This window comes from Balaenoptera ricei, chromosome 14 (genome assembly GCF_028023285.1).
Source record: "Balaenoptera ricei isolate mBalRic1 chromosome 14, mBalRic1.hap2, whole genome shotgun sequence".
Taxonomy (NCBI): domain Eukaryota; kingdom Metazoa; phylum Chordata; class Mammalia; order Artiodactyla; family Balaenopteridae; genus Balaenoptera; species Balaenoptera ricei.
The window spans coordinates 30,597,854-30,623,213 of NC_082652.1; the positions used below are offsets into that span (position 1 = coordinate 30,597,854).

Genomic DNA, 25,360 nt, shown 5'->3' on the forward strand with positions numbered 1-25,360 from the left:
TTATTTAACATTTTTTCTTTAGGTACTACTCTGAAGTCAAGACTGCACTTCCAAATCACGAGTAATCTCCAAAAAGATGAAAGACAGTGTGAAACTCACTTATCACTTATAATTTAAAGGTTTAAGGAGTAGGTAACCTCAAATTCACTATGGATTCAATACAATCCTTATCAAATTCTTAACTGGAGTTTTTTTGATAAACATTTACAAGCGGATCCTAAAATTCATGTGGAAATGCAAGGGACCCAGAAGAGCCAAAAGAACCTTGAAAAAGAAAAACAAAGTTGGAGGACTCATACTTCCCAATTTCAAAGCTTACTACAAAGCTACAGGAAAATTTTAGATCAAAGGAATAGGACCGAGAGTTAGGAATTAAACCCTCACACATGTGGCCAATTGATCTTCAACAAAGGTGCCAAGACAACTAATTGGGCAAAGAATAGTCTTTTCAATTGTGTGTATGATACTGACATACAAAGAATGAAGCTGAATTCCTTTCTTACCCAGATACACAAAAAGTAACAACAAATGATCAGAGAGCTAAATGTAAGAACTAAAACTATAAAACTCTCAGACGAACATACAGGAGTAAATCCAGTGACCCTGAGTTAGGCAAAGACAAGCGTTGGCGAAAATGTGGAGAAATTGGAACCTCATGCATTGCTGGTAGGAATATAAAATGGTGCAACCACTTTGGAAAACAGCTTGGCAGGTCCTCAAAATGCTAAACTTAGAGTCACCAGCGTGCTGCAACCACTTTGGAAAACAGCTTGGCAGGTCCTCAGAATGTTAAACTTAAGAGTCACGACCAATTTCACCCCTAGATACATACCCAAGAGATTTTTTAAAATGCATCTGCACAAAAACTTGTACAAGAATGTTCACAGCATCATTACTCATAAAAGCCAAAAAGTGTAAACAACCCAAACGTCCATCGACTGATGGATGGATAAACAAAATGTAGTAATCCATACGATGGAACATAAATCAGCTGTAAGGAGGAAGTACTGACCCAGCTACAACACAGATGAACCTTGATGACATTATGCTCAGTGAAAGAAGACAGTCAGAAAACCCACAGACTGCATGAGTCCATTTATATGAAATGTCCAGATTAGGAAAATCTAGAGACTGAAATTAGCTGAGGGCTGGGGGATTTGAGGGGAGGCTATATTTTAGTCTGTATGTGTGTTCTTCAGTTTCATCCTTAAAAAGCATAAAACAATGAGCTTGATTTCAGAAGCCAATCTAGCCAACTTCAGATGTTTGCAGAGGACTGGAGAGTTTTTATGCTAATAACAGAACCATCAACTCGCCTTTGTGGAGTTTGTGACTGTGGTTCATTTGAAACCAAAATTACACAAATGCAACCGTTACGACTTAGGCAGTCCACTAGGAAAGACAGACAGCTATAACACGGACTCTAACCAAATGAAACAGAAGAATAAGATGAGGGCTTCCCTGGTGGTGCAGTGGTTAAGAATCCGCCTGCCAATGCAGGGGACACGGGTTCGAGCCCTGGTCCGGGAAGATCCCACGTGCCGCGTTGGGACTAAGCCCGTGCGCCACAACTACTGAGCCTGTGCTCTAGAGCCCGCGAGCCACAACTACTGAAGTCCGCGTGCCACAACTACTGAAGGCTGCGCGCCCTAGAGCCCATGCTCCGCAACAGGAGAAGCCACCGCAATGAGAAGCCCGTGCACCGCAAAGAAGAGCAGACCCCGCTCGCTGCAACTAGAGAAAGCCCGCGCGCAGCAACGAAGACCCAAAGCAGCCAAAAATAAATAAATTAAATTAATTAATTAATTAAAAAAAAAAGAATAAGATGATGCTAATATGTTTCCAGGTTAGATTCTTAAAATAATGCTGCTCTGATGGATCAGACCAAAAGAAGGAAGCCTGACATTTTTCCAAGATACTGACATTTTCAATGGCGTTACTCTATAGATTGTGATTGTGTTTTAAAGCAGGCACAGAAGGATCTGGAAGCACACATCTAGAAAGTGAAGATTGCATCTCACATTGTGATATTTAATAGCAATGAGGATATGCTGGTCCCCAGTTTAAGTGAAAAAACAAAGGAGGAAATCAAAGGAAACTCAGAGGGAAGGAATGACGTGTTGATACTGTGGGACAGAAGTCTCATCTCTCCTCACAAATTCTGACGATGGGAGGACAGACCTGGGCAGATAAATTCCTTTCTCTTCCCGGGGTTCTCTCTGAGCTGCAGTTCCTGAGTGCATCCTTCTAGGGGCTTTGCTCACCTACTGCTGCTCCTCCTCATAGATCAGCATGAAGCGAAAACCAACACCCATGTGAACAGGGCAGGATGGAAACCCCAAAACACCCCACCGAGCTCCAACACGGGCACTCTTCCCTCGCAACACCCCTCTGGGGAGCAGCAAAGTAAATGCACAAATCTCGAAAATGGTAAGCTTTTAACAAATTGGATTCAACAATCAACTGGAAATGGTTACATTTTTTTTAAACCATTTTTCTTACAGAGGCACTCGGTGGATTACCATTTGCCATTGAAAGAACTGGAGAATGCCCATCATATATGGCTGGACTAAAAGCAAAATTAAGACAACATATCAAGAAAGAATGCACTCTTACACGCAGACAAAACTCTAGTTTGCAAAAATACATGCACCCCTATGTTCATAGCAGCACTATTCGCAATAGCCAAGACATGGAAACAACCTAAATGTCCATCAACAGAGGAATGCATAAAGAAGATGTGGTACATACACACAATGGAATACTACTCAGCCACGAAAAGAATGAAATAATGCCATTTGCAGCAACATGGATGGACCTAGAGATTATCATACTAAATGAAGTCAGAAAGAGAAAGACAAATACCATATGATATCACTTATATGTGAAATCTAAAGTACGACACAAATGAACATATCTATGAAACAGAAACACACTCACAGACAGAGAGAACAGACTTGTGGTTGCCAATGGGGGGTGGGCAGGGAAGGACTGGGAGTTTGGGATTAGCAGAGGCAAACTATTATATACAGGATGGATAAACAACAAGGTCCTACTGTACAGCACAGGGAACTATATTCAATGTCCTGTGATAAACCGTAATGGAAAAGAATATATATATGTATAAGTGAGTCACTTTGCTGTACAGCAGAAACCAACACAACACTGTAAATCAACTATACTTCAATAAAATTTAAAACAAAAAAAGAATGAATGCACTCTTATACAAGGACAGGAGAACCGCGATCCTTTTACATCTTCAGTGCCCAGAGGGAAAAATAAACTTTCAAGAGTACGGATCTGTGCCACACGTGTAATGCAGGATTAGTACCGGCAGCAAGCAGCGCATCGACGGAAGTGCCGTATGTGCCAGGCAGACACAGGCTTGGTCTAATTTTGAGGAATTAACATACGCAACGCACTGCGCTCAGCAGTCTCCTTCCTTGAGGACACAGAAATCTGTCTTGATATTGTCAACTCATAAATCCAAAGAAGATTGGGTTTGTTTAGCGTTGTGAAAACTAAGGAGAACAGCAGCAGATTTCTACGAAGGTAAGGAGGGAAAATAAAACGCACTGGACTCCAACAATTAATGAGAGGACCAACAGCACTCCGCACCAGCAACAGCAGGGAATTTATTTTTAGCTCAAACATGAGGCCACGTCATTACGAGCACGATTAAGTCCCGCAACGAGCTGCCAAAACGGCTGAAAGACTGCCATCCTGGAGAGATCGGGGGACCGCACAGGGGGACCACAGACAAGGTCAGCCGGGAGTCACACACCAGCCCTTCGAGGGTCAGAGGGATCGGACAACCACGAGGCTGGGTGGATACGGCTCACTTGCCCTCCACAAACCGGATTCACCTGAAGTTACCACCCAAACCCCATCCCTCTTCCCTGAAGTATAAAGAGAATCACTAGTACGGAGTTGTGCCTTGCACTTACAAGATTAACACTTTTCAAATTATAGGCACAGTAATATAGTCACAGGTGTCGATAACTTCTAAGAGTCAAATTTTAGAAAAGCAATTAGAAGAATTAAAAATAGTCACATGAAAAAATTTTACTGCTATGTTGCTGCTTTGAGATGCTAAGTGGGCCAGACTCCAAACTAAAATAGTCACTTTAGAGCCAAATTTCATCAAAAGCAATCGACCCCTTGAATATTTTATTGGAATAAGTAAGTAAATGTCAAATGTCCTGTTTAGATTATACAGAAATCTCCCTTTAAGGACACTATTATCAAGTGAAAACGGCAGATTATAAAGACTCATGATCCCATTGATATGAAATTATCAGCACACACAGTGAGCTATCTGAAGGATGGTCACCTAATGTCAACAGTGGAAATATCTGGGGGTTGGGATTTTGGATAATTTTACTTTCAACTGTATGGTTTTGTGTGATTTTTCTATCATAACAGAACTATAAAGCACAGGACCCAGACTGCTGGATTCAAATTTCAGCTTTATACCTTATTAGCTGTGTGATCTTGAGCAAGTTACTTAACCTCTCTGTGCCTGGGTGACCTCCCCTGTAAATGGAGATAAAGACAGTCCCCAGCTCAGAGTGCTGTGAGCAGGCTAAATGCACTGGTGCACAGAAGGCACTCAGCACAGGGCTGGAGCACAGCAAGCCTTCAGGACACGGCAGCCGGCGGTAGAAGCCGCAGTGCTATGTAAAATTGACTTATTACACTCATTAAAAGCAGCTGCAAAAGCAACTACTTCATGGGCAAAAGTAAAAAGGAGAGCAAGACAATCACACTGCTTAAGTTTAAATAACAACCCCTCAAACTCCCAAAAAAAAGACTAGCAGATCCACTACAGGGAACACACAGGTACATGCAGAAGAGGTTCCTAAGAAGACATTTCCCCTGGAATCCATCCCCCTCACTTCCGAACACAGAGAGAAAGAGAGGCCCCAGGCAGCGGCTTCATATGTGCAAATCTGCACTCTCAATTCCGCAGAGAAACAGAAGACATTCTAATGAGGTTAGCATTTGTAGGACAGAAGATTCGTCCCAATTAAAGAAAAGGAAATCTCTGAAACGCCTTAATCTACAAACGCTGGAATGTTCATTTTAAGAGTGGATTTATAGAAAATAAGAATTATATAAACACACACTTGATTTGTTAGGAGCTGATGATGAAAAATGATGGATTATCCTGAACCCTGGATTCTCTTTCTTTGAGAGGGAGACGGTCCACAGAATAGATAAGTGAATTCAGTGGTGTATTAGAGGCTGGTAAGGGCTATGGAGAAAAATGGGGTGGGGAGGGCGGGGAGGAAGTGCTGACATTCTAGGCGGGGTGGGCAGAGAAGGTGACGTCTGAGTTGGAACCAGATCAGAGGAAGTTCAACCTGTCACTCCACGATTACAAGCTCTGGTGAAAGTTTTGATCAGGCTGAAAGCTCTCGTTGAAGACAAAGTATTGGTTACCGCTGTGTTCACTTCTCCTGGCCACCCCTCTCAACTTTGATGAAAGTTTTGATCAGGCTGAAAGCTCTCGTTGAAGACAAAGTATTGGTTACCGCTGTGTTCACTTCTCCTGGCCACCCCTCTCAACTTTGATAACATACACTCTACTTACTACACACATTTTCTGTTCTAGACAGTCTGCTGGTGTTTGTTATTTCACTTTTTAAAATCTAAAGATGTGAGGTTCTTGAGTAATCTTCTCCATAAATATCTTCAGCAAAGAAAAAGAATCAGGAATAAGAAAGCAGTCATCTGCTGTTTCTGGTAACCCAATGTCCATTGCCCTGTTTCCGAGCAAGAGAACCCAGACTTTCCTCAGAGAACAAAGCCCATCCGGCTCCCAGCCAGCAGGGTTCAGGCGCAGCTGAGCGTAGCCCTCACCTCCAGGGGTAAGTGTACTGACTGGCCCTACCAGCAGGGGCGCCACAGCCCCCGAGCACATGACTCAGACCAGGTGGAGGAGGGCCCCAGGGGCAGGTCTGGGAAGAGGTGCCTGCTTCCTGGGGGTGCTGATGAGGCCTCCTTGCCACCCTCGTGGAAGGGAAGCTGGTGGGTCAGCCTAAAAATGAAGTCAATTTAAAGGTAAGCAAGCCAAGGACTTCCCTGGTGGCACAGTGGTTAAGAATCCGTCTGCCAATGCAGGGGACACGGGTTCGAGCCCTGGTCCAGGAAGATCCCACATGCCGCAGAGCAACGAAGCCCCTGCACCACAACTACTGAGCCTGCGCTCTAGAGCCCATGAGCCACAACTACTGAGCCCCCATGCCACAACTACTGAAGCCCGCGCACCTAGAGCCCGTGCTCTGCAGCAAGAGAAGCCACTGCAACGAGAAGCTCTCGCACCGCAATGAAGAGTAGCCCCTGCTCGCCACTCGAGAAAGCCCGCACGCAGCAATGAAGACCCAATGCAGCCAAAAAAAAAATTTTTTAATTAAAAAATAAAATAAATAAAAAATAAAAACAAATAAATAAAATAAAGGTAAGCAAGCCAAGAAAACTGAATAGAGACGGACGCCCTGGACAGCACGTTGGCAGGAATGGAACTCAGCCCCACCCTAAGGTGATTTTGCCCCCTTCTTTTTCTCATAGCTGAAGAGTACATTTCCTTTTTTGCTTAAATTATTTCAAGCTGGGTTTCTATCACTAGCAACCAATAGTCTTACCAAAAAAAAGAAACCATTGGTCGCTGGCATTTTTTCCCCCCAGGATTTTCCCTAGAAAGCCAGCAGCAGCACGTTCTTACCCGTTCCTGACCAGCAGTGTCCCAGATGAGGAACTTATGAAGCTCATTTCCACAAGGCACTGTTTTGGTCATAAAAGATGCCCTGAAAGAGAAAACCGACATCTCCACGTTACCGATCACCCCTACAACCTTCACGAAGACTCCTGTTTCCAACAAGTGAAGGTGGAGCCTCTGCTGGACTCCAGAAGCTCTCCTCTCAGGGGTCACGGAGAGGAAAGAAGGGCTGTGGGGTCCTGTCACCAAAAAAAAATATTCTGCATTTTCTGTTAGTCCAACGGGGGGCTTTAGCGGGGGAGAAGGCAAAGAATGCATTCAAAACACTGTTTCCAAAACATTTATCTTCAATTGTTCTAAGACATTATGCCTGAAATCAGGAAAGAAAATAAAACCTTAGATTTTAAAAACATATTATCACCACAATGAAGAGTGAAAGAGCAGCTGGTATTCGGGCATTTGACAGTGTGGGCCCTGCAGAGGTGCAAACAGTGGCGCATACTCCCTGCTCTATGAATCCAGCACTGGTAGTAACGATTAGAATACTGTATCTCATTCCCATCCTGCTTGCCTAAGTGCAGGGATAAAGATGGGTAGCTTAACAAACATTTGTTTTCTCCAAGAAAAAGGAAGGATTTGAAATTCTCAGTAGATAATGAAACACTTGCTGTTTTCTTTTTTGCATAGTTCCTCTTAAAGCTTTTTCTTTGTGCTCATGAAAGATGTAAAAATCCTTGTACCGGATAAAGCTTCCCATTCATTAAAAACTAGCAAGCCTCTCCAATCCTGTGACAGCCAGACATGAGGAGCCTCCTGATGTGATGGGATTAGTACACGCATCACCTGTGCAGCATTCCGGGCAAAAATGTTTAATCTGAATTTAATCATGAGGAAGCAATCGGGCAAATCCGGAATGGGGAAGATTCTACCAGATAACAGCCTGAATGCTGGGAATAAGTCAGTGTCATGAAAAGCAAACAAAACAAAAGGCAGGGGAATTGTTCTAGATTAAGAGAAAGAGACAAAACAACCAAATGCACTGTGTGGGCCTTGACTGGACCCTGGAGACCCTGGATTAGGAGGAAAAGCGCTTGGAAAGACATTTGGAGGACAATTGGAGAAACTTAAATTTAGACTACATGTCAGATATTATCATTGAATCGAACTAACTTTCTAGGTACAATAATGGTGTCCTCCTCATGTTCTTCTTAGGAGATGCACACCGGAGTCTGCAGGGGAAACGTGTCAGGGCGTCTCTCACTTTCATGGACCCCGCAGGCCCTCCTGGTCCAGTGCAGAGTCCAGCCCTGCAACCAACCACTCAGCACTCATCCCGGTAATATTTCTTCAATTTCTACTCCTTTTCCCCAAGACTAAGAGGCAAACTACAGAAGTCCCAGGGAGAAAGGTATTCGGCCCTTCAATTCCCATACTGTTCCCACAACAGACACACACACCAAGGTTAATAGTTCTAATTATCAACATACAGTTGCACTAAATGGAAATTCTAAGTATTTTTCTAAGTGATATGACCTAATATGATCAATATCGCATCTGCCCCATGACGTTTCATTTCTTCAAGAGTTCTTAAACTATACATCCCAGATTACCGGTCAGAGCAAATATATTCCAAAAATAAAAATATCTTTATTACTTTTCTCATTATAAAAGCAATATAAGTATTTCAAAAAAAAGAAATTCAAGAAACGAAAATAAAGCAGGAAAGTAAAATCAACTGTAATTTCACTACCTAGCCACAATCACTGCTAATAAGTCGGTATATGTCCTTACAAATGATCTTTACACAACTTTTACCCCCAAATTGATGATACATAAATTTTGTTTTTCCTCCACTTTATATATTGTGGACATCTTTCTATTTCTATGAATACAGATCAACATCATTATCTAAAGGGACTGCATATTACACACCATGTTATGGATGTAAGTTCATCTTCATCACCTATTTTTCACTATTATGACAACAGTTACATGAATATCGTTGTACCTAAATCTTTGTGTCCTTGTACAACTATTCTTTGGACTTAATTCTTAGAAGCATATATTCTCCACGTTGCTATGTTCACCAAACGGTGGGTTGTACCAACCTATATGCCCACCGCAGCGTATGAGATGACCTTTTCCCCAACCAAGAATCTTTCAAATCTTTCAGGATGACACACAGAAAATGGTATCTCATTCCTGTTTTTGTTATGGTTATCATAAGTCTGGACATCATTTTAGTGTTTACTGTTCACTTGTTTTGCTTTTGTGAATCTTTAGTTCATGACCTTTGCCCACTTTTCAGTTGGGATGTTCATCCCTTTCTTATGTACTTTTTGAGTATTTTACTCAAAAATACTGTTTTTGAGTATAACAGTATATTTTAAAAAATATTTTTCCAGTTAAATCTTTGCCCTTTAACTTGGTTTATGGATTTTTTTTCCAAAAACGCTTTTTTAAATTTTATGTGGACAGCTATATCAATATTTTGTCTTGGTACTTATTTTTGTTTTCATTTCTACTTTGATGTAAGCAGATTTTCATGCATTTTTCAATATATTCTAGGCAATGGGATGAATAATACAGCAACTCTGCCCTTAAAAAGTTCTCAGGCTTAGAAAACTAAGTTTGTGCCTTTAAAATCTTAGACTTTACTAACTGGGAAAAAAAAAAATCCAGGCCAACCCCTTCACTTTACAGATAAGAGGGGGGTAAATCTGAGACCAGAGAGATGGCCTTGACCCTGGTCAAAGAAGAATCTGATGACACAGTCAGGAGAGAATGCAGAGGCCCCGCGCCAGCCTGCGGAATGGGGGCTCACAAAGTCCCTCAGTTTGCTCACCTGTGAAACAGGTCCCAAATCTATTCTGCATGATCTACGGGCTGTTGTAGGGTCAAATGAGGAAATGATAGCTGTGAAATCCCCCCTTGGTACACAGTAAGCCAGTGAGGAACAGCTCTAGTCACAGTAGTAATGAGTATCATATATATATGTACGTATATACCTATATGTGCAGACGCACTACACACACACACGCGCGCGTGCATGCACACATGCACACACCCCTCTCTGTTCCTGATTTCCTGCCTCTAGGAGAAAGACTATCACTATTTGAAATGAAGACTGACAACCATTGCTCTTTTGGTTGTTTGGGGGTTTTTTTCAGCCTCCTTGCTAGCTTACGACTTCAGACTCTCAGGCATCTTCTCTTCCCTCTAGCTGCCTTCTCGAGCGATGGGGGTGAGCAATGCTGAACTGACTTCGTTCCCTGAGGGAAGCAAAATCTAGCAGAGAAGTTAACACAGTTTCCTTGTAAAGGTCGAAATAGAAAGGGAGGTGCACACACATGTCTGTTCAGGATGCCGACAATCTGCCTGAACAGCAGCCAGGGTTTCTTATGAGTCACAGGACGATAAGGATGAACTTTCACTGCTGAAACGCTGCCCTTTCACAGCCTTCGGTCTTCCCCAGAGGCAGTGATCACAGTGGGAGGGAGCTGGACTCCCAGAGGACTCACTTGCTGTGAGTCAGAAGCTTGCTGTGTGCCCCGCCATAAATTTTCTCCACTTACGGCTGATGGAGACCATCGCCCTGTCTTCATCAATGCTACCCAGTTCCCAAAATTTATACACACATTGTTTCTTTGCTGAGGAAGACCAAACCTTGCTCTCTGCAGAGAGCATGCTGTCTTCAGGGAGAAAAATAAGCCAGGCCAAGTTCTAAGACAGTGAAATATCAGGCACCTGCAAAACAGCACAGCAAAAGCGCATCTGGCAAAGGCATCCGTAGGAAAGGGGAAAATGGAACAGGAAAATGCTCCTACGTTCCAAGGTCAGGGTCTGGGGTGAGCAATCCTCCCCTCCCCTCCCAAGCATTAGAAAGGAGATGCTGACATTGGATTAAGCCAGGAAAGGAAAATCAATCTGCCCACAGGCTGCACAGACAGCTCTGCTGTGAGTGGATGCGTTCCCGGTTTCCCCGGCAGGCGAGTCAAAGCAGAACCCTCAGGGATTTGCCCCAAGTCTCGACTTCCATCTGGAAATAAAGCCAGCATGATTTGCAGAATGACGCTCTTGGAGATCAAGGAAATGGCCTTAGGCTGCAGTGTGAGGAGGCTGGTTAGGGGGGTGGAGGGGATTGACAGGGGCAGTAAGAGCGGACACACTGCCTAGAAGTCCCTGAGTGTCTGTCCAGGTCTTTACAGTTGGGATTGGTTCTCACTGGCTGGGAGAAAACCACGTGAAGGCTCAGACACAGAATGACCTCCCTGAGTGCTTAGAAAGGAGGAAAGGTGAATTAGAAGAAAAGACGAGAACTCACCCAATGGTTGGGCTGATGTTGTGGTCAAAGTGATCCTGGACAAAACGACACACGATGCTCGATTTCCCGACACCGGTGTCCTGGAAGAGGAAGAGAACACAGCCGTGAAGATCAAGGCTGCCGATTCTGACTGAGTCTAAACAGAACCCAGGACACGGGAGCTTACTTCCAGTTGGTGGGAAGGGGGATATTTTCCTCTATTTCATACCAGCATTTTCAACAATGAAATCGTATTGCTTTCATAAAATGGAAAGAAGTATGGTAAAAATAAGTTTAAGAAACATGTCCCATCTATATATAATAACTAACCTAGAACTGGCATGTTCACAGTACATTTATTTCCAGAAATTTGGAAATTTTTGGAGGGGTCTAAGACATATGGCAATACATCACATTGTTTTGCTAGAAATAGAATTGATTTCGTTCAAAACTTTAGCACTCTAAAAAGATGTAATCTATTTTTCTAGGTATCGCCCTATAAAAATGATGAATTCTAATTATTGCATTTCTAACATTTTCTCTCTAGAATCTGATGGCTGCATAAGAACCTCCAGTTTTGCTCAATTATATAAAGGGTGCATCTCAGCTCTTTCTGTTAAATAATTCTTTAAAGCTGATTAGGATAGGGGTCCAGTTACACACTGGAACTAGGACACATGCGTTTTTCTGCAGTCCCTTCCAAAACCCTTGGTCAAATGGTTCAAGGAATACAAAACACAAATTCACAAGGTCAAAGAGATGGGAGAAGAGACAACCATCAGACCAGTGATGACAGAGAGAAGCAGTGTTGGGGGAGGGGGTGTCACTGGAGCCAAAGGGCCTGCAGGGAGGAGAGCAAGTCATTCCGCACCCACATTCCCTGAAGGTATCACGAGCTGGAGGGCAACGCTGGAACCAGAATCAGGTGAAAAGCTGCACAAAATCACACCCTGGGCGCCCCAGGCACGTAACCAGAGGAGGAACATTCCACAAGGACCCAGGAGGCTGACTCTCCAGGAACTGTGTATCAGCCACCGGCTGGCTCGGGACTCCACACACAGCTCAGGGGGCCCCGGGGCTACTGCCCTGGCCTGTGGGACCCCAGATGGAAGAGGCGAGGGTGCCCCTCTGGGCAAGAGGAAAACCCTGCAGACCCTGAAATGTGGCGTCTTCCAACTACAGGCCACGTGTGCACCCGCCCACAAGCCCCCGTGGAAACAGAGCTTTGGGGATGCATTTTAATCTTTTAAAAAGAAAGGCTCAGCTAAGAAATACCAGACATTTATACCCACAAAAAAAGAGCAGGATGCAATTTTAGAAGATCATTCAGAAAGTTAAGAGGGACTCCTCAGAAATTAAAAATACGATGGTAGAAGTGGAAATTTCAACGGAAGAGTTACAAGGTGAAGTCAAGAGATTGCCCAGAAGGCAGGGGAAGGAGAACAAAGCAACTGCCCCAGCTGCCAGCAGCTGTGCTTTGAGAGTGGCCGCAGGGCACGCGGAAAAGTCCTGTCGCCCTGCTCTCAGGGCATCACGGAGACTTGAGATGGATAGTGAAAGGGAAACGAGACACATTTAGTCCAAGAAGGAAAAAAAAATACTGATACACTTCTCTTCAAAGTGTAACGTTAAAAGCCTACAGATCAAGGAGAAAACTCTGCAACTCAGAAAAAGGTGTTTTTCTCTAGACACTGAAATATGAAATGAGATTTGAAACACCACTGCCCATCTGAATTACGGGCACGTCCTCTCGTTCCTACATTCAGGGAACCATTCCAGCAAATGGGGCGAGAGGGCTGTGCGCTCAGGATCCTCATCAGAAAATCAGTGTCCAGAAGGTGTCACCTCCCGGTGCACGCGGCCTGCGCTGGTCCTGAGCCCCAGGGGAACCGCACCAAGCACTGTCTCTCTGCAGTGTGGGGATCGATGTGCGGAGTTCAGAGAGGTGAGAACAGAATGGAAACACCAGCTCCTCAGACTCCAAATCAACGCCGCTGCTATTTCTGAGCTGCACCTTCGGGAGGGATTACAGCTAACATTCCTCACTCCCCCCAAACCACAAGGCCCTCCTTCCTATCTCAGCTGCTCTTAAAGCCCCCGTGGATGAGCAGACCCTTGCCATCCTGCAGTCCTCGCAGCCCCGGAGACACTGGACACGGAAGAACTGGGCCGCCACCCAGGCCGCCCTCCTTCCCAGCTGGGACGACGGCGGCCCCTTGACAGCCTCCCCCCAGCAGCAGGGCGCTCGCCCTCTAAGGGACGGGCTGGCTCCAGGGCTCCAGCCCGACATGCATCCTTGGGGTCAGGATTCTGCTCCGGGGGCATGTTTTGGAGTCCATCCATTTGCTCTACCCAAGGGCTCAGCTCAAAACTGGCTCCAAATCCTCCAAACAGCCCAAGGGTCCTGCGAGGCCAACCCTTAAAATCCCCTTAGAGATGAAATATTCCAAAGCCAAAATTCCAAATTATTCATCTCTATTCATCATATTCTCTGGGTAACTCAAGCTAAAATACCCCTGGTCCTGCACAGTTAAAGCAGCCAGCCTGCTCAAATTTAGATTGAAGTTCATTCTTCCACCAAATACACTCAGTGTTCCTTTTCTTTTTACAATTTTAACTCCCAACATCTCTGTCTGATACAACTGACAGGAAGGAAATAACAGGACGAAAGGATAGGCAAAGTTGTAGTTTCTCTCCGAAAGGAAAATATTCTTACAAAGCACGGCCTAAATCATCTTGCGGGGCCGATGGCTTTGTGATGACCTGGGGACCTCGCCCTCCCGTGCCTGCCGTTCCCCCGCCAGCCACGAGGGGAAGGCCCGGCTTGAGGATGGCAGGGGAGCCCGCCAGGATGCCGGCGCTTCTCATCAATCACTCAGCTTGGTGACTTCCTTTTCCTGCAGGACCTCGTTCAGACCGTGACACACACACACAGGAGGAAAACGCCCTGGGTCATGACCATCCCACAGGAAATGGCAAAGGTCTGAAGCAGGAAATCCTGGGTGGATAAGGAGGCAGAGGAGAAAGAGAAGGGCCGAGACCCGGGCTGCTCTTCGCTCTGCACGGCCCCGTTACATCCGGTGGACTTGACACCGATGGAAGGAAGCTCGGTCGCTTTCTGAGATGAGACTGTCACAGCCCTGTGCAGCCTCTAGTTCCGCACAAGAGGAAGCTGAGGCCACACAGCAGGCCGCAGAGTCAGAACCTAATTTTCTGAGTCCCGGGGAAATCCTTAAAGGCTCTCATCAGGTTAAATCAATTGCCCTGCCAAATGTAAATTTCCTTAAAAAAAAGTCCATTTCTAGAACCCACAAGGAGTGCTTTTACTATTGCTTTCCAGAGTTACCGTCCATAGTAGAGTCACATGTCCTAAAGATACGTCTGCTGGGTTTTGCCTTAATGAAAGGGGGACATATTGCCAACTACCGGGGAGGCATTAGAATAAAACCAATTTTTTTTTTAAACTGAAGTATAGTTGATTTATAACGTCATGTTAGTTTCAGGTGTACAGCGCAGTGATTCAGTTAGACATACACACACATCTATATCTATATCTGTATATTCTTGTTCAAATTCTTTTCCCTTATAGTTTCTTACAAAATATTGAGTACAGTTCCCTGTGCTGTACAGTAGGTCTTTGTTGTTTATCTATTTTATATACAGCAGTGTGTATATGTTAATTCCAAACTCCTAATTTATCCCTCCCCACCTTTCCCTTTTGGTAACCGTAAGTTTGTTCTCTATATCTGTGGCTCTATTTCTGTTTTATAAATAGGCTCATTTGTATCTTTTTTTTTTTTTAGATTCCACATATAAGCGACATCATGTATTTGTCTTTCTCTGACTGGTTTACTTCACTTAGTATGATAATCTCTAGGTCCATCCATGTTGCTGCAAACGGCATTATTTCATTCTTCTTATGGCTGAGTAATATTCCATAGTAGGTATATACCACATCTTCTTTATCCATTCATCTGTCGATGGACATTTAGGTCGCTTCCACGAGAATAAAACCAATTCTGACTGCACAAAGCAGGAATAAAATTTAGTACAACCCTCCCTGGGGGATAATCAGAATTTCTTTGTATTCTAACTTGTATGGTTGATACCAGAGCCGTTTTGAGGCCGAGCTATCGGTTCCTGCTACTTCCTGGGAAATGGATCCCTCTTCTGATATTCCTCCCATAGACGTTATTGCTATTATTTGGGGCTAATAATACAATTCTCTGCGAACAATCACATACTCTGCCATGACACTCTCTGCTGTTTGAACGGTCCCAATTATTAATCATGTGTAAATCTGGAATTATGGAATCACGAACCACAAACTTACAGCTGCTGCCACATAAATCTCTAGGTGTCACTTAATTCACTTCTGGACTAGGGCAACAGGCTGCAGGTAGGGTTCCCACCTCTCAGAATAGAGAACGGGAAATCCTAGGCAGCTATATCACCGCTACGTGATCCTGCTCTAATGGAAGACATCACAGATCAACTCAGGACACATTATTTTAGGAACCTTTTCAACCCAGCTCTGCAGAGAATCACTACGGCCTGATCAAGGTGGGTTCCCAGGACAGACAGCTGCCCTCTCCCCACCCTCGACCCACTCCTCCCGGCCCCTCCACTCCAAACTCACGAAGCACTGCTCTACAGACGCTCTAGACATCTTTACAGGCGGTAAGGTTGAGAAACTAATAAGGAATGTTGATACTGTTGATAACATTATAAATCCACATGCCTCTTATGGAAAGGAAACTGCAAACGATAACAAGACCTACAGACTCAGGAATTCCATTCCTAAGAATGCAGTTAAAAGAAGGGGAAAAAAAATGAGCACAAAAAAAGTTCACTGAGGTATTATTTATAAAAATTAGAAATCACCTAAAACATAACTTTAAATAAATTATGGCATAGATGGTACTCGTGAAGCTTTCATCTCAGACCTATCAAAACATCAAAGAGGTAGAATACTATTTGCACATAATGTGAACCATGGAAATGATAACTCCAGCATCTGTCTCTGGTCTGGCAATCAGAACCCAAACAGCAAGGATTTTTACGTTTATTTGTTTATTTGTTTCACTCAGTCACCCACTTGTTTAAGTGTTTAGACTTTAAGCGTTACATTACTTCTAAAAAGCCTTAAGTGTCTGACGTGTCGAGAAGGAGTTAAGTTAGGAATTTAGGAGGATGAGAGAGGCCAGCCAGGTCTTGTGGGTGGAGAGAAACAGGCAGAACCGTGGGGTGGCTGACAGTTTGATCCTCTGAGCCCAAAAGTGAGGGAAGCTGAGAGCAGGGTGGAGTCTGACCCAGGGGAGTGCAGGCCTTGTCCAGGACACCGGACACGACCCCTGCACGCGATGCCCATGTAGGGAGGCACTAGACTTCGTTTACTCTCATGGGAAAAACTGCTTACAGACCAAATTTTAAGCATACAAATAGCATAAATGAATTTAAGCATCTAGATTGAGGTCCCAAGGACAATAGTGAACACAGCTTGTAAACGTCCACAATCCTCTAGATGTATATGAACACAATCTCAAGTCCACACAGAGGGAATAAGGTGCCATGTCTGAGGTGCAAAAAATGCCCAGGAGAAATGTAAAAGAATCCTGCTAGAGAATATGAAGAAATAAGCAAAAATGAGGAGGCTGAAAGCCCCAAGAGAGATGAGTAGATGGTTCAACAGGGAACATAGGCACACGTCTACTTCCTTTATCTCACTAGGTGCTCACGACAACCCTTCAGAGGACAGATGTACTGTCCACATTTCCCACATTAGGAAGCTGTGGTCTAAACGTTTATGTGACTTGCCTGCAGTCCTATAATCAGCAAAGGCTTCATCGGCCTTCAGACTTCCCCTCCCCCATACCCACCGGCCAAAGCATCTCTCTCCAGAAGGCGTGCGTCCGTGCCCTCATTGACTTACTGGTGCCTGTGCAGTCCGCAAGATACAAGGACGGGAGGCAAGATTAAGTTCCGATCCCTGCAGTCAGATCACTTACACATCAGACCTAAACCCTCAAAGGAATCAAAGACAGAGCCGTAATGACTGACATCACACAGGCCACCCCAAGACGTCAACGGGACGGCTGACAGCCGTGTTCCAAACTGCATTTGTTGGCCCATCATTTGAAACTCAGGTGTGTATTCTTCTGTTGACATAATGCTGTAAATAAATGATTATTTCCCAAGCTTGCCCCTGCACTATAGCACTCTACAACAGAAGACCCCGACATCCATGTATACTATTGTTTCCATAGGAAAATTTACTCTACTTTCAACCTGGGGGTTTCAGCCAGTGTGAACCAGGCCTGCAGTCCAAACAGAACGCCCTAGGAGTAAAGAGATCTTTGGGGAACATGGTCTCCTGCATTTGGACTCCAGTAATATTGCCAATAATCCCAACCTTTCATAGGAGCAGGAGTGGGCCAAACAGTCATAAGGACAGTGACTAAAGCTCCTGCCACCCAGCCAGGCATCTTCTATGGAGAAATGTCCACTGTCACTTCTTTGAGCATCGTCTCCGGTCTATCATACCTCTTCTCACCTTCTAGGACTCCAACTGTGCCTGTATTAAACTTTCTTCCCCTACCACATATGTCTTTTATATTCTTTTCTTTATTTTCCATCTTTTTGTCTGAGTTTCAATTTGGAATTATTCTAACCTATCTTCCTGTTCTTTCTACAGATGTACCTAATGTGATGATGAACCCATTTATTGATTTCCTGATATCAATTATTGGATTTTTTCACCATAAAATTTTTATCGTACAGTTTTCGATTGCATGCCAAAGCTTGAACTCATGACTTTTATTTCTTTGAACATAACGAACATACACGTTTTAAAGTCCATGTCTGATAAGTCCATTATCTAGATTCTCTGCAGGTTCTGTTTCTATTGCCTGTGGAAAGATCTTCAGTCAAATCGCCTTGTCTCCTCCTATCACTGGTCAAGTTTAAGTCTTGGAAGCATCCCTCCAGAGAAGGGAATTAGAGCAGCCTGTCTGGTGATGACCCCCGATCTTCTCTGACTCTTGGATGGGTGTTTAAAAAGCATAGTGATCTCACTTCTGGGATGTCATCCACCCCCAAAAAGCTGTTCCTAGTAAGAAAATATTTATACTGTTTTAAAATGCTGTCCTGGACTTCCCTGGTAGCACAGTGGTTAACAATCCACCTGCCAATGCAGAGGACATGGGTTCGATCCCTGGTCCAAGAAGATCCCACATGCCACGGAGCAACTAAGCCCGTGAGCCACAACTATTGAGCCCGTGCGCCGAGAGCCTGTGCTCCGCAACAAGAGAAGCCACCGCAATGAGAAGCCTGTGCACCGCAACAAAGAGTAGCCCCTGCTCGCCGCAACTAGAGAAAGATTGCACGCAGCAACAAAAACCCAACGCAGCCAAAAAAAAATGCTGTCCCTTTCTACTATTGTTAAATTTATTTGCCTCTTGCTCTTCCAGAGTTGGCAGATCTGGTGGATTCCGAAGTCTAGCAATCTTTCAGTCATCAAGTGCTCTGGCCCCAGAGAGGGGGTGGCTTTTCCACCCTGCTGGTGGCAAAGGAACGTCCTAGAAGTTCTAGGGAAGCCAAGGTCACGTGTTGGGCATGAGAAAAGGTGAGCAGCAGAGGCCCCATGCCTCTCCCAGCCCCGGTTCAGAAAGAAGTCCTCCTCCTGCCTGACTCCTCAGACAAGTTAAAGAAGGAAAAGAAGGAGGAAGACACTTCTTAAATGGGGAAGAAGGGCACGTTCTATCACCCCTTCACTTCCATTATTCTTATAATAGCTCCCACTGTTTCTCGGCGTTTCCACAGAGCACTCTGTCCCGATGTACGAACTCTGTGCGGCTAAGCAGAAATTTCAGAGTATCTGAGTCTTAGAAGGTGTGACCTTAACTGTTGTAAAAAATTTTTAACCCAGTGTTTTACTTAAATCGCACTTCCTGCCCAAGGAACCAACTGTTCTTTTACCACCTTTGTTTCCTCTCAAGCAACGCACGTGTGGGCTGGTGACGGGGCAAGACAGGTCACCAGACAAACGGCAGAGACACGAGCTGCCCTGTTCCTGGCGGGGAACCCACTGGCTCCACGGGACACCTGGCCTGCATAGGCTCCCGGCACCAATGTGGGATTTTATTGTTATATTCTGTCGTGTTCTTACAAAACACTCAATATTCACTGTTCCCGAGTTGCAGATCTAGCAAGTAAGGATAAAGAATGATCATAATTGCAGCTTCTAAAGTGGTTCCCAGTGATCCCTGACTCCTGGTGTTTGGTCACCTGTGCGTGACCTGGACCTAATGACTTGCTCCTAAAAAGTAGAAAAATGGCAAAAGTGATGGACGTCAGTCCCCAGGTTAGGTCATAAAACACTGAGACTTGGCCTCCCTTTTCTCACCAAGCTCCCTGCCCCCAGCCAATGGGCTCCTGAAGCAGACACGGTCCTGGAAACAGACACATCAGAGCCCTGGCACCCAATGACCATCCAGGGTGCTCTGCCCATCCTTAGGATAGGCTGGTACGGCCACACCATGAACTTACCCTTCAGGTGGGAGGTGCTGCCGTGAACCCCAAGGGCGCCGGGACTCGGATGAGGAGGCTTTGCCCTCCTCCCCTCCCCTCTTCTCCACCAGCCTTTGGAGCCTGGACTTGTCCTAAGGGCAGTGGAACCAACGATACCCACCAGGGGTGGAACTTTAAGAGGACTGGAAGGAAACCAAAACAGGAAACAGAGGCATTTAGGAGGCTGCACTCATCAGCTGTATTTTTACTGAGCACCTACTATGTGCCGGGCATCTTCACAGATAACGGTGGCCAGTCTATCGTGTCAGAGCTAAGACTCCACATCGAGAGCTCGCCTGGTGCTCACGTTGGGTTGTGCAGGGCGGACAGAAGGAACCGTTTTTGTTTTTTTTGTTTTTGACACAGCACAAGCTTTATTCGTGGCCAAAGAATAAAGGAGTGAGAACTAAATTCACAGATCGACTTCTCACCCACCTGGCAAGAGGGATTTAATTTTAAAGGGTAAAGACAAAGGGAGGAGGAGGGAGGCTAATGATGGGGAGGCAGATGCTTCAGTTTACAGGGGAAGGGGCAGGGCTTTTTCAAGGGAGTAGGGTGCCACCCCCTTTTTAGGAAGGAACCGTTCTTACACCCCGACTCTGACAAGTCTGACAGCTGGCATCCTCAGACCACTTGCTCATCTGAATTAACGCTTGATGCTTCGCTGACCCCCAAGCCGAGATCTTGTGTGATGTAGATAGTTTACTGCTGTGATCCTTAATCACGACACTAGATTATAGAGGATGCACATGCACCCTTGTCGGCTGCAAACAAGAGCAAACAGTCAACACACCTGCATGGTACTGATAAGCTGGGGATACTAGCCTCTGCTCACAACTAACCAACCTTCCTGACTCTATCACTGTTCCCATTAAATAACCATAGTTTTTGACCCATGACATGTGAGGAATCGTCCTATGACAGTCAACTCTATCAAGCCCCAGGCTTGATTCCCACACTAGTGTCAGAAAAGGGACGTGCATGAAAGGGAGGAAGTGTGTCCGAGGTGGGGCTGGGCCTACAGAGTGTGAGAAAAGCCATTCCCATAACTATCACGCTGGCATGACTTTCCCATGGCTTAGTTCCTTCGGTCAGCTGGCACTTCTGCAAGCATTTCAGAGACTTTACAAAACACACATAGAAGGCAGCAGTGGGAATTTCCAGCTCGAGGGAAATTACTACCCCCCTCACTTTCAATCTATGCTCTTTGGGAATAAATGCTAAACTATCACACTTAGTTTAAGACATTCGTCCAGGAAACGCAAGGCTGCCTGCATCACAGCTGCCCCTGCGAGAAGAACCCCTACCTGGCAGCCTCTGAGCAGGGCTCAGCCTCCAGGGTCAAAGATGGGGCACCCTCATACTTTCATTGTCCAAAGGAGAGAAGACGGGTGTGGCTTCTGGGGCTGGAGATGAAGATGGACCACGTGGATGAATTCCCCAGGAACAGCCTGAGTGGGTGCACTGCTGACAATAAGCAGTAAAGCCATGGATATGTGCCCTCTGATTCCTGCACGGTGTCCCCCACTGCTCCCCAGCCAAAGACCAGCTGAAGGTCAAAGAGGAAAGCACATGACTGCAGATCCGCCCTCCACTGCTGGCTGGATGCTAAACTGCAGAGCCAACGCCATGTCATTAATGCTGAGGCACAGCTCTGGTCTGAAAACTACCCGCCATCCCCACCCCCCCACCCCCAGAAGGGAAAATTAATCTGAAACCTTGTCATACAGGAGGATGTTCCCGCCGACAGAGGTGAAGATCAAGGGTGCTGCATTGAACCTGAGCTAAAAAGTAAGTGCATGTGCCCAGTTGAGCCAAAATTACAACGAAAGTGATGACTCAGGGAAAAGGGAAGAGAAGACAAAGACTCCAGGCAAAGCTCCAAGACAAATGGAGCTTCTGGGCTTCCAAGTTCCGAATCACGATGATCCATGAGCTGTTAATAACACCGACCACGTTAGTCACGTGATGGTGGTGATGGTGACGGCTGACGTTTTGCTCAGCTAGACTCCATGTTAACCTGCATCATCTCGTTCATTTTCAGCCCAAATCTCTGAGAGATGTACTACTATTGCCCATCACAGTTGGGAAAACAGGCCCAGGAAGGGTCAGCGATTGAACCCAGTCTGTGCTTCCCAAGCCCGAGCTCTTGACCTCCATCCTTTACCCTAGTGCCTCCTGACAAACACCACCCGGGTCCCCACCCTGCGACAGGTGTGATGATGCATATCTCTCCCGCTCGCTAACCCATCCCGCGTCTGAGACACAGCAGGCCCCGTGTCGGGTGCTGGCGAGTCAGCAGGATGTATCCTCTCCTGCAAGCGCAGGAGAGACACACCCAGGAACGTGACCCAGAGCCAGACCTCAAGGTCTGGAGTTTCCTCTTCATGACACAGAAGGAGCATCACGCCCAGGACTACATGCCCCCATCCCGGGGGAAGACTGCTCAGGCCCATGGGGTTTCCGTGGCCCCTCACGATGCCCTTTCCATGATGTTCTGGCACATGCCCTTGCTCAGCAGTTCAGGAGAAACTGAAGCCATGGCCTTTCTTGACCTCAACCTGCGTTCTGAAGGCTTTCCAGCTGGCAGAGCACTCACATTCATTACTGCATTCGGTCTTCATGGTGACCCTGTGAGGTCATCATTCCCATTTCGCAGATGGAGAGCTTGAGGCCCAGTACCTGTCAGAGCACACCGCTGGCAGAAAGGAGGTCCGGCCAATTCCAGGCCTCGGCCTCCCCGTACATTCTTTCCCCAACTGGAGAAACCATCTCCAGTCCCAGGTCAACAAATCCTTAGGGAATCTCAGTGTGCGGGGCCAGCAGGGCTTTCAAAAGCAAAACGCGCAAAGGGGGTCAAAAGGCACAAACTTCCGGTTATGAGATAAACAAGTCCTGGGGATGCAGCAGATGGCTTGGGGACCAGAGTTAACAATACTGTGCTGTATATTTAAAAGTTCTAAGAGAGTAGGCCTTAAAAGTTCCCATCACAAGAAAAAAAGATCGTAACTATGTGAGGTGATAGGTGTTAACTAGACTTATTGTGGTGATCATTTCACAAGATACACAAATGTCAAATCATTACGTTGTACACCTGAAACTAATATAATGTTCTATGTGAATTACATCTCAAAGAAGAAAAAACATCCAAGCAAAAAAAGAACTTGGTCAGGTTTTCATAGAAATAAAAATGCTTTTATCATGCAAATATATGCTGCATGAACCTAATAAAATAATTTGCAATTTTAAAAAAGACTGAACAAAATGTTAGAGTTATTTCATGTTGGTACAGATAATTTATCTTAACTAGAAATATGGGCAAAGTAAAAACAGAATTCTTTCAAAAAAGAAAAGTTAGGGAGGAAAAAGTCCAGAGCTAAGAAGTGTCAAAGTGAAATAACAGGCAGTTTGTTTCCTATAAGTGAGCAACTTTGGTTAATTTTTATATTAAAACATAATTTTATGTAAATAGGTATAGATACGTTGATAACAACCCCACAGCGTGGGTTACCTTCCTCTTCACGCTGATAGGAGGGTATCAGTACGTGTTTGAACTTCATGTACCAACACTGTGAAATTCTGCTTGTGGATACTTCTAGATCTGTGGATATAAATCTCTTTAAGAAGTTTATTTTAGGGTCAAGAAAGAAAATATGCAGTTTATGCTTCTCAAGATAGGAGCTGTTCCCTTGTATGAATCACTGAATATTCCCAGAGACACTGTGGGTAAACATCCTACATGTACTGTGAACAAAGGACAAGTCCCACATTGCAGAAAATGAGGTGTGTATCGTCTGATAGGTGTATATCTATTTACAAGTGGCACACATGCAATACTGTATGTACTAAGATACTATACAATGTATAAGCTATAATCAGAAATAGAAATTTTAAGAGAATGATCTATTAGGATCTTCTCAATACTGTGCCACCAAATACAGAAAATCCCTGGATGCTGAGGCTGGCGTAAGCTGCAACTGCCCCCAAGCCCCCGATTTCACATTTCTGCTCAACCAACCAGCCTCGCTGGTGTCACAGACAGACTTACAATCGACACAAGCCAGCGCTGGGGGAAAGGACTTTCAGTGTGCCCCGCTACCCACCCCCACACACACAGAGCCTGGGAAACACAGGGATGAAGCCCTCTGAGGCTAGAGCCACACCGTGCAAAGTGGAGTCTGGAGGCGGCCACCTTTCAACTCCCTGCATCGGAAAAGGGAAGCAGCTGTGCAGAGAGACATTAAGCCAAGCAGCCCAAAGACGGGATTCTGGTACCTCCCCTACCTTCCCGAGGCCCAGCTGCATTCCTGCTCTGGGTTCCGTGGGACACCATATATCTTTCTTACTTTTTTAACTGGGTCTCAAGTGCACGTTGGAACCTCCCAATGGCCACTAGCAGCACAGTAGGAGGCTGCCCATCCGAAGCTTGACCCCCAGGAGGAAACATCTGTAAGGATTTTACAGCTGACCCCCGGTCATATCGCACCATCTCCATGCCCCTTTCCTTCCGCCCCTGACTCTGCCATCACACCATCACACATGCTACTTTTTTGCAGGAAGTTACGGCCAAACCACAACTTCATAACGTGCTGCTCTCCCAACAAAAGAGAGCCTGGAAAAGGCCACCTGATGTCTGGGCCTGGCCAACAGCAACGTCTGGGTGCCTCTGGCCAAAGCATCAGGAGCAATCCCTCGGTCACTCGCTAACACCTGGGTGTATTTCATCTGCATCACGGGTCATGGTCACGGTCTAAAGGCATTGCTACACGTGCACTCAGAATCTAAGTGACAGAAAGCCATGTGCGGCCTCTAATTTGTTAGGAGATGTCCACTTCTATCTTCTAGCTTTACAAAAAGACAACTGATTGACTTTATTAGAAAATGAAACAAGGAAGAAAAATCAATGGTCTAGGAAAGACAATCACTTGTTCCAGGAGTGAAATCATCTTTCTGGTTTCAATTTGGACCCTGTTGTCTGTTCATGTTCTGACTCTGGGGACCCATCACACACTGCCCTGCCTCCCCCATCAAATTCTCTCTCAAGCAGGCAGGAAGATTGCAGCTAGATTGAGGCAACCAGGCCAAAAGTTGACAGAATAATTTGGTCAGATTAACCAAAGGAAGTGTGTTTCTTCACTCGGTGGTTTGGACACCTTCAGGGGTGAGGAAAAGGATTGCAGACCTTCTCTGCCCTCAGAGCACAAACTTCTGCTCTATTGCGATCTGACCACGTGACCTGAGCAGCTAATTTCAAACTCTGATTTCCTACCCACGAATCTGTGTCTTACCCAACCTGGCATAAAAGAGACTTTCCCAAGCGTCTGACGCATATGAAAACACGCTGGTAAATCCGCCTACACAATCTCCTATTTTGTGTGCCTGCCTCTCTCCCAAAAAAAGGATTAGGATATTTAAGAATGAGCTCCCAGCACACGCCCAGCCTGCATTTTTATGAGACGGGATCCTTTTCTGCTAAATGGATCTAAATGGCAAACCGTAGCTGGCGGTCAGAAACACAGAGTCAGCCAGGACACACAGACAGCGGCAGCATCCTGCTGTTCTGCTGACCAAAGGAAAACATTTTGGAGCTTGAGTTTTCTATGACGTTTAATCTTGACTCTAGATCCAAACCGGCTCGCTGTTATGCTTGCTCAAGACAGTAGCAACAGGCTGGCCGGCAACACTGCAGTATCCGTTTGCTCCTTCTCCGAAAAAGCTAAAACGTGCATCCCCAGTGCACAACTGTTCTCCGCAATATCCCCGCATCT

At 45.4% G+C, this 25,360-nt stretch overlaps 1 protein-coding gene across 1 annotated transcript in view; it reads right to left on the reverse strand.

The window, feature by feature from the left end:
- The window catches only part of RAB31 (RAB31, member RAS oncogene family), a 110,091-nt gene that overhangs the window by 59,137 nt on the left and 25,594 nt on the right, over positions 1-25,360 (reverse strand). Inside the window, exons 2-3 of the mRNA XM_059894658.1 lie at positions 11,046-11,125; positions 6,728-6,809 (exon numbers count right to left, since the gene is read on the reverse strand). Coding sequence (XP_059750641.1) covers positions 6,728-6,809; positions 11,046-11,125 — 162 coding nt within the window. The remainder of the gene's footprint in view (positions 1-6,727; positions 6,810-11,045; positions 11,126-25,360) is intronic.